Raw genomic sequence first — 9927 nt, 5'->3', positions numbered from 1 at the left:
CAGGTGGCTGACCTGACCTAGCGTCGGGGACTGCCCCATTTTGGAAAAGAGCTGGGCTCCTGAACATCCTCTCACCAACATTTCGGTGTTTTTATGGGCAGGCACACAAAAAGAGGGAGAGGAACAAGCACTACTAGTGGTAAAGAATGCTTGTGCGCCTTGTGGTAGGGGGGTTGGTGTCAGAAGTGTCTGGTTTGTCTCTGGAGGTGTTTACGATACCTCTGCCCTGTGTCACTGTGTTCAGTTCACAGAATATGCAGGTTATTTAAGATTCTTATACCTTTCCTAACAGCTACCTGGGAGAAAGTAGAAGGTGTAGGTTGTCTGCTGTGCCGTATGTTCTGCAAATAGTTCTTCATTTCCTGGCTCACTGTAGCTGCTGTATGATCCCAGTGATCTTGTCTGCTAAGAACCGCTCTTACCTATTTTTCAAAGTTTTTTCAGTAACGTGTAATACCAGACTTCTAGTAAAATATTCAGATTTCAGTAAAAAAATAAGAATTCACTAAGTAGAATTCATTTTTAGGCTCCAAATAAGAATACACATTAGTACAATGAGAAAAAAAAGGCAGTAAAATTTTACAAGATACTAGTCTTTTTAGAAGTCAAAGTATTATACCACTTAAAAGTCTGCTTGTGTGCATAAGGCTTCCTTGTTCTCGCCTCTGTCTGCTGGCACGTGTAAAAGGATCCTCTGTTCTGATTTTATTTTTCTTAGCTGGCTGTTTTCAGCTGACCTGGACTGAGATGAGAATGTTTTGTTGTCCGCTCTCTTTCTACAAGTATCTTGATTATTCTAGTTTTATGTAGTTCTAAAGCCAAAACATTGACAGTATTTTTCATTGATGGTATGAGAACAGTCACGTAATAAAAACATTAGGAATCCATCAAACAAGTGTAAAATATGATACCTTAGGACAGCATAAGCATTAATGGGAAGAGCCTATGTATTTAAGCAAATAAGAACTTGAAATGTAATTTAAATTCTTCCTTTTTCTTTGCATTGCAATACTGATTGTTTACAGTTTGCTTTCAGTTCCCTGGGACTCAGAATGCCTTCTGTTTACATCAGGCAAAGTCAGGGCTGACTAGCATCGAGAAAATAATCCAGAAATGTGTAAGATTGAAATACAGTCTAGAGTTCTGCAGGGATATTGGCTTTGGTCCCACAAACCAAGCTTTATGCATCAACAAGCATCTATGGATGAATCTTTGTATTACCAGGAGCTAAACACTTGCCAGTTGATAAAAATTTTTAAAGCTTTTAAAAAACTACTTAGCACTAATGCTTTCTTTTCCCTTCTTTTTTTTCAGGTGTAGAGGGAACAGCGGGCTAGGAGACCCCTGAAGACTGAGGTAAGTAGGTGTAAGTAATTATATCTTTACTAGGATTTATATAACATTGAATTCAAGCTACTCCCAGTGTTCATATTTTATTACAGATCATAGAATCATAGTATTTTAGAATGTCCTGAGCTGGAAGGGACCCACAAGGATCACTGAGTCCAACTCCTGTCCCTTCACAGGACAGCCCCAAATTCACACCATGTCTCTGAGGACCTTGTCCAAGTGCTTCTGGAATATCGCCAGGCTGGTGCTGTGATGCCTCCCTGGGGAGCCTGTTCCAGTGCTTCACCACTCTCTGGGGGAAGAACCTTTCCTAATATTTAACCTAACCCTCCCCTGGCACATCTCCCTGCCACGCCCTCGGGTCCTGGCGTTGATCACCAGAGACAAGAGATCAGTGCCTGTCCCTTCTCCTGCCCTTGGGAGGAAGCTGCAGAGCACCATGAGGGCTGCCCTCGGCCTCCTCTGCTCCAGCTGAACAGACCAAGGGACTTCAGCCGCTCCTCATACGGCTTCCCCTCGAAACCCTTCCGCAACTCCATGGCCTCCCCTGGACACTCTCCAGTAGCTTTATACCCTTAATGTACTGTGATGTCCAACACTGCACCCAGCACTCAAGATGGGGCCACCCCAGCGCGGAGCAGAGCAGGACAATCCCCTCCCTTGCCCAGCTGCAATGCAGGGCTCGGTGCCCCCAGAGCACGGTTGCCCTCTTGGCTGCCAGGGCACGCTGGTGGCTCGTGTTCAACTTGCCATGGACCAGAGCCCCCAGGTCCCTCCCTGCAGAGCTGCTCCCCAGGCTGGCTGTACATCCATGGCTGCCGAGCCCCAGGGGCAAAATCCAGCACTTCCCTTGTTCAACTTCATATGGTTGGTGATTGCCCAGCTCTCCAGTCTGTCCAGATCTTTCTGCAGTGCCTCTCTGCCCTTGAGAGTGTCAACAGCTCCTCCCGTTTTGTGTCATCAACAAACTTAATTAGTATTCCTTCCAGTCCTGCATCCAAGTAATTTACAAAGACGTTAAAAGAGTACCGGCCCCAAGATGGATCCCTGTGGAACCCTGCTAGTGACTGGCCACCAGCCCAATGTCACCCCATTTACTATGAGCCTGACCCATCAGCCAATTGCTCACCCACTGCATTACGTGTTTATCCAGCTGTGTGCTGGACATTTTTTCCAGGAGGAGACTATGAGAGACAGTATCGAAAGCTTTACTGAAATCCAAAAAGATCACATCGACTGGCTTCCTTTGGCCAGCTAGGTGGGTAACCTTGTCATAGAAGGAAATCAAATTTGTTAGGCAGGACTTTCCCATCGTCAACCCAAGCTGGCTGGGACCAATGACTGCATTGCCTTTCAGGTGTTTTTCAATAACTCCCAAAATAATCTTCACCATGATTTTACCAGGCACAGCAATGAGACTGATGGGCCAGTAGTTACTGGGGTCATCCCTGTTGCCCTTCTTGAAGACTGGGACAACGTTTGTCAGCTTCCAGTCGACTAGGACCTCTCCAGATCCCCAAGAGCATTGAAAAATCATTGAGGGAGGCCTCGCTATGACATCAGCCAGCTCTTTAAATACCCTTGGATGAATCCCATCAGGCCCCATTGACTTATAGGGATCCAGCTGGAGCAGCAAGTCCTGCACAAGTTCAGGGTTGATGGGGAGTTTATCATTCCCACAGTCGTGGTTCACTAGCCAAGGGCTCTGGGCATCCCTAAGCCCACCATCAGTATTGCCACCAAGGCAAAGAAAGCCTTAAACGTCTCTGCTTTGTCTCTGTCCCTGTTTGTGAGGTGACCATGCTCATCAAGCAATGGGCCAATGTTATTTCTAGCCTGCCTTTTTCTATTAACATATTTTGAAAAGCCCTTTTTAATGCCTCTCACAGTATTGGCCAGCTTAACTCTGAGCTTTGGCCGCACGAATTTCCTCCCTGCAGTGGTGAACAGCACCTCTGTAGTCTTCCCATGTCACCTGACTTCGCTTCCACTGGCCTTTTCTTTTTTTGCCTTATTTCTAGAAGAATATCCTGGGCAGCCAAGCTGGCCTTTTGCCTTGCCCCCTTGACGCCCTACACTTTGGGGTTGCCTGCTCCTGTGCTCTTAGGAGGTGGTACTTAAAAAGCGACCAGCACTGATGGACCCCAGCACCTTCAAAAGCTTTTCCCCAGGGCACCTTACTAAACAGTTCCCTGAGCAACCTGACATCTGCTCTCCTCACACCCAGAGTTCAGGCCTTGCTGGCAGCTTTCCTCCTCTTACCATGGATTTTAAACCTGGCTACTTCATGGTCGCTGTGACCAAGGCAGCCACCGATCACCACTCCACCCACGCGGCCCTCTCTGTTAGTAAGCAACAAATCAAGGAAGGCACCTTTCCTGGTCAGTTCCCTTAGTACCAAGAAATTATCGTCCAGATGTTTAGGAATCCTCAGGACCTGTTAGTCCCAGCTGTGCGGTATTCCCAGCTGACATCTGGCAAGTTGAAGTCCTCGGTGAGGACAAGGGCAGATGTTGGATTTTAGTCAACTTTGTAGTTCAGATACTGGGCGTCAATTATTTGGGTTCTGTGATACAGTACGATAATGCCACAGTGATTGCGGACTGCTTCAGTTTACCACTGTTACTTTCCCAAAGACAATAGCTAGAGCAGCTTCTACATTTTACAGATGTCAAAGCCGCACCCATGGCAATTCTCAGTTGTCTTTATATCATAATGTTAAATTCAGCTTAGTGTGCATGTAGGCAAACTGCATGATTATTCAGTGGAAATCTGCCTTGAATGAGGTAGGGAATACTGATTTCACAGCAATCACAGTTGCAGTCCTTGAGGTATGCACGTTATTTCATATGCTTTGCATACACTTGTACCGAAAGTATATGTGTCTTTGGAGGAAGACCAAAGAGATGCATTTTTCTTTTCAAAATGGAGATGATGTCAATAATGGGGAAAATAATATGGTTTCAGGTTTTCTACATACGGGAAACCATTATGGACAGGCAAGAAAGATGATGAATGCTGTCCTGTCTTAGGAAGAGAAAAAATTTCCTTCAATCTGTATTCTGACAATTTCTCTATAATAGTACTCTTGGTAATCATACCCAGCTACATAAACAACCTCAATTCATCTATTTCTGATAGAATTATTTTAATTTATGTTGTAATTATTTTAATTTTTAAAATGTGATCTGCAACAGTAAAAATCTTACTGCAATGCATCGCATGTAGTAAGATTCTTTGCATTTATTTGTCAGTACTGCTTTTAAAGGGGAAAAATAACGAGGTACACTTGTGTTCCGTGCCTTTAGAGAGGAAGTTACTGCCTTAGACTGTTGAAGATGGTGCATTTACTCAAGAGGTTTTCAAGCTCTTCCCACTTTGAATTGGCATATATAGAAGATTCTTCTATTTCATTCCTTTGGGTTATTTATCACAATGCCTTTTGTTTAACTGACTGCATTTTAGATGTTGTGGTTCTACTGTGCCGATTTAGTTCTTTGATTATTGTTTAATTACCCTGGCTTTCATTGGTTCCAAGCAGGAGGCATAAAAAATGCTACAAAAGGCAGAATGGAGGCACAGTACGAAATCTGCACTCCCGTTAAAATTTTAGTTTGGGTCAAATGTTTAAGGGATGTGATAGAATGTGCAGAACATTTGTATTCCAGAGATGCTGTAACCTACCTGTAGGAGGTCACAGTAACTTCCTTGTCTTCTCTGAGAATCACACAAAAAATCATCAACATTTTGGCTGAAGAACAAAGGCTCCGGTGTGAGTTGTAAGGGGACTCTATTTTGGTTCTTCATTTTGTTTTGGATGAGATTCCTTGAAATAGTTTGTTTGAGCTAGACATCCGGAAGCCAAATTCAGGATGTGAAAGATCATATTGTGCTCCCACCAGGCGGCACTCCGGGACATGGAACCAGCGCTGCGTGGAACCAGCGCTGCATGGCTGGGGTCGCTGCCTGCCTCGAGGCCCGGGTAGCCCTGCTTTTCCGCTGCAGCTGCAGACTACACAATGTGTTCTGTTTGCAAAACCTTCTCTCTTAAATTGATAGCTTTAAATTATAAGTTAGCAAGTATTCCTTTAATCCCACATTTAAACAGGTTTTTTTTAACATGTGCATGTTCTAGCATTGGATTAGTTTCTCTAAATTGATGGGGAGTACTATAACACACACAGGGCCTATGGTAAAACGGGATACCCGACAAAATGGCAGATCAGGAGCAGCAGTCCTAAATGAAGAATAAAGGGAGGCTAACATCTTAAAGCTTGCTGAGTCCTTTTTATTAGTCAAGAAAACTAGAAAATGAGCTTAGAATAGCAAAATTATTTTCTCTATTAATTATTAAAAATTATAAACCCCCATATCTAATTAAATGCGTAATGTGTACACCATATTTCTAGTTACTGAACAAAGAATTGGTGATATATTTAAAGAACACCATGAATATAATACAGGTAATACCAATAGACCGAAGCAGAAAATAGATTGCATGCTGGCTAAGAATGAAAATGCAGGCTTTGTTTTGTGTAAAAGAATCTTAGTAAAAAGCCATCCTATTTTTATCACTTCATACAAAAGAACAAAATTATTTCTCCATTTTGGCTTTGAAAAAAACACGGAGTGACCAGATACTTTGCAGTATCAGACCGTGCCTTATATCTTCTCTTCAACTTCCTTAACATGGGATGCAACAACTTTTCCATCTACCACTTCTTCAACAATTGTCTTGATCTTTCTAGTTTTGGTAGGATCTAAACATCATAAACAAGACAAAAAAGATATTTATAAAAGTGTTAAAAATTATAAAACAGAGCAGCACGCATACACGAACAGTTACATCCTCTTCCTTTCAGATTCACTTCCTGTTATGAAGTCTGAGATGCAGTTAAACAGAGTAACATGTATTATTTTATTTATAAGAATGATTTTAGAAACAAAATTTTATTCAGTCGAGTTCTACCTACCCTGAGAAGAATCCAGTGATTGCGTTTGTGATTTGGACTCTGTCAGGGATGAACTTTCAAGTGTAACTCCCTGTCCTGCACTCCTAGAAGTGAACCAGAGACACACAATATTGCAGAAAGTTTGTCAGGATCAGGAGAAATTCCCTTTTCATGTCGGCATTGATAGATTATTGTAAATTCTGAGCAGAATGGTTCATTCTCCTCAGATAGTGTACTTCTGTACTATTTCAGAATCACTGCATGTGCCTTACTGCCTTTTGGTGAATGTATCCCTTGCTTTTACCTTGTTTTTCCTGGAAAGGATATTGCTACACAAAATAAATCAAAGGAGGTATCTTATCGAAATTAGTTACTTACACAAACTCGCCATCCAGCAAGCGACGATAGGTTTCAATCTCCATTTCCAGGCGAGTCTTGATGTCTAGAAGCTGTTGATACTCTGCATTCTGGCGCTCCATATCAGCCCTGACCTGGAAGAGCTGAGTCTCCAGGTTCCCAATCTGAAGCTGCATTTGTGAAAGCTGAGCACAGTAACCTCCTTCTGTTTCTGCTAAAGTGTCTTCAAGGGATTTTTTCTGTGTAAGAAAGATATTAAATAATCTCTGATTGATGAAAAAAAAATCTTTACAAAGACAAACCCAACTGAAATAGTTTAATGGGAGTAACTATAGCCTCATTACTTAGTTTTATTTTTTTTCATGAAGTGCCAGTTTGACAACTGGCCTTTACTGCTTCACTGAACGTGAACATAAAAGTTCATCTGCTTTATAACTTGCTACTTGTAACTCAGTTGTATATATTAGTGCTATTTAGGAGCTAAAAGAATGCAGGATTCAACAGGAAATAAATGCAGATCATAAATCCTATAGATTAGCGTACAATCTAGCAACTCTTTTGAAGTTGGAAAATTTACTCTTACTAGTTAGCAGCTTCCTTAGAACATACCATGGCAAGCTGAGATTGTAGTTCAATTTCCAAGCTCTGGAGAGTCCGCTTTAAATCTGTGATCTCGCTCTTCCCTGACTGAAGCTGCTCAGCATTGGTGGAGATTTCCCTTTTCAGCTCCCCACTCTGAAATGACAAGGAAGAACAGAGTGTAATTTTACTGTTCCAAATATTTACCTCATTTTACGTGCATTTTGCTGAATTTGCTATCTCTGGTTGTTACTTTTTCATTGAACCATGCTTCGGCCTCTTTACGATTTTGCTCAGCAATGGCTTCGTACTGTCCCCTCATGTCATTCAAAAGCTTGGTCAGGTCAGTTCCTGGGGCAGCATCCATTTCAACGCTGACTTGGCCAAATGCACTGCTTTGGATGCCCTGAAGCTCCTGGAGAGATTTAAAATAAAGTTTCTCTTAATAAAAGGCAAAATGGCTCTACCAAAAATATATGTAATGAAATATATGTGATGTAAATTCTGTTTCAACAAGAATCTGTAGCTTGTGTGCATATTTCTTTTTCTGTTTCACTTAGTAGTAGACTCAAAACAGAATAGCAAACAAAACAAATAATAAACCCAAGGAAGGCCTACTGGCATAAATAAGGGAATAATTTGATATTTCATAATTCCATCTGCCTTATTATGAATTCACAAAGGAAAAAAAAAAAGTACCTCTTCATGATTCTTCTTGAGATAAGCCAGTTCTTCATTCAGGCTTTCGATCTGCATCTCCAGATCAGCTCTCGTTAAGGTCAGCTCATCAAGAACCCTGCGTAGACCATTGATGTCAGCTTCCACACTCTGGCGAAGAGCCACTTCATTCTCATATCTGTAGTAAAGTAAATAAATATGATTTTTACACATGGTTAATGAGGTCAAATGCAACATATTGCTATGTACTTATATACTTTCAATATGAAATTTTAATACATATAATTACTATAATATTGTTTATTAATTACTTAAAGTATTTTACAAGGAGAATATTAGTAAGTGCTTAAAATATTAGTAAGTGCTTTTGTAACATTAAGATATACTTACTTCAGTCTGAAATCGTCAGCAGCCAGTCTGGCATTATCGACCTGCAAAATGATTCTTGCGTTGTCGATGGTTGCATTAATGATCTGGAATACAAACAATGTTCAGAGAATGATTTTATAGCCCAATGGCTCTGCAGCTCAATACAGCTAGTTACATAACTGTAATCCTAAATATGTTTATAGTAGTAAATGCAATTTGTTAGACTCTTGTATAATTTACTATGAAAATATATAGGAGAGATTTTCAGCTTCTGCAAATTGGCATGCTTCCCTTCATGGTAGAACATCGGTTCGCATTCTGTGACTAGAGAGTTTATAACCCAAAGACCTTGCCAGGTAGTCCTGTCTGAGTCAGGAACTGAATTTGTGAGGTAACAAATATGAAGCTTACTAAAATGTAACTTTCCAATTCACAAGTGTTTGTAGAACTGGATTCCATCACTGCCTTCTCCTTTATTCACATTAGACCAGGTCACACAGCATTGTGCGATACAGCTACAGAACTGCTGTTAGTATACAAGAAAAATTCAACACCTGATACCAGTGCAGCGTGACAGCAGTTATTACAAGTGTCAGTACTGTAGAACAAATTCGCTCTTGGTGTCTGAAAGAAATTTGTTAATTTCATCCAAAATATTATTAGGTGAAATAGAAATGTAAAGATACATCAAGTACATTGTTTTGCTACCTTGTTTCGAAGATCTTCAATTATCGGATAATATTTACTATAGTCATTCCCAGGACCAGGGATACCAGCGCCAGGGCCGTTTTTCTCATACCACTCGCGGATTTTGCACTCCAACTCAGTATTGGCGTCCTCCAGAGCTCGTACTTTGTCCAGATAAGCAGCCAGGCGGTCATTGAGGTTCTGCATAGTTTCTTTCTTTGAGCCAGAAAGAAGGCCACCATCCCCAGCACCAGCAGTGCCAAAACCACCTCCAAAACCAGGTCCTGAGCCACCACCAAAGCCACCTCCAAAACCTGTGCCTGAGCTGCTGCCAAAACCACTTCCTAAACCTCCACCAAAAGCACTGCCTAAGCCGCTTCCGTAGCTACCCGCTAAACCACTAGCAAAGCCTCCACCAAAGCCACTGCTTAAGCTGCTCCCAAAACCCCCACTGAAGCCAGAGCCTGAACCAAGCATAGAAGCAGCACCAAAGCGCCCACCAGATCCACCACCAAAGCCCAGTCCATTGCCACCAAAGCCTCCTCCACCGCTAGAAACAGACATTCTCAGAGACCCCCCGCCAAGCCCACTCCGAGAAGAGAATTGCCGGGATCCACCACTTGTGCGCACAGAAAGGGCCATGGTGCTCGAGGCGCCCTGCTGCGAACGTGAAGCGTACAACACTGAGCGAGGCAGCTGAGAGGACAGTCTAACCTTATATAGGGGAGGCAGTGGGTGTTTCAGTAGGAGTCCCCACCTCCTCGGAAGATCTTTAATTCCTTTTCTCTCGCTCGTTTGGGGGGGACTCGGGTTAGTATGTCCCAACCAAAGTAAATGATACGTGCCGATCTACATTGCCAAGGGGAGTGGAAATCTGGTGCCCTCAAGGTATTTGCTGTGTGAGGGGTAATGGGTGGAGTAGAGTTAAGACATCACGATAATATTTTGCCATGTG

General features: G+C 42.2%; 1 protein-coding gene across 3 annotated transcripts; it reads right to left on the bottom strand.

Moving 5' to 3' along the window:
• Nucleotides 1–6012: 6012 nt before the first annotated feature.
• Nucleotides 6013–9614, bottom strand: LOC104043617 (keratin, type I cytoskeletal 12). Of its 3 annotated transcripts, none has more exons than XM_064472960.1 (8): nucleotides 8994–9614; nucleotides 8307–8389; nucleotides 7938–8094; nucleotides 7492–7653; nucleotides 7269–7394; nucleotides 6681–6898; nucleotides 6324–6406; nucleotides 6013–6110 (listed from the first exon to the last, which is right to left on the bottom strand). In XM_064472960.1, the coding sequence occupies exons 1-8, from the start codon at nucleotides 9612–9614 to the stop codon at nucleotides 6013–6015; spliced, it is 1548 nt and encodes a 515-aa protein (XP_064329030.1). The 3 variants fall into 3 exon arrangements, with proteins under 3 accessions (XP_064329030.1, XP_064329031.1, XP_064329032.1); XM_064472961.1 differs by having other exon boundaries at nucleotides 6687–6898; XM_064472962.1 differs by having other exon boundaries at nucleotides 6324–6403; nucleotides 6687–6898; nucleotides 8994–9194.
• Nucleotides 9615–9927: the final 313 nt, after the last annotated feature.

Source organism: Phalacrocorax carbo, chromosome 25, assembly GCF_963921805.1.
Source record: "Phalacrocorax carbo chromosome 25, bPhaCar2.1, whole genome shotgun sequence".
Lineage (NCBI taxonomy): Eukaryota > Metazoa > Chordata > Aves > Suliformes > Phalacrocoracidae > Phalacrocorax > Phalacrocorax carbo.
The sequence above is the reverse complement of the archived record's forward strand: the minus strand, read 5'-3'. Positions and strand labels throughout refer to the sequence as shown.

What these genes read in the sequence shown, in the direction of transcription:
- LOC104043617 (XM_064472960.1), bottom strand. Translation starts at nt 9,614, where the DNA reads ATGGCCCTTTCTGTGCGCACAAGTGGTGGATCCCGGCAATTCTCTTCT. An exon ending in AAGCATGGTTCAATGAAAAA is followed by an intron (nt 7,395 to 7,491) that starts GTAACAACCAGA and finishes TTGTCATTTCAG; the next exon opens with AGTGGGGAGCTGAAAAGGGA. An exon ending in TACAATCTCAGCTTGCCATG is followed by an intron (nt 6,899 to 7,268) that starts GTATGTTCTAAG and finishes TTTCTTACACAG; the next exon opens with AAAAAATCCCTTGAAGACAC.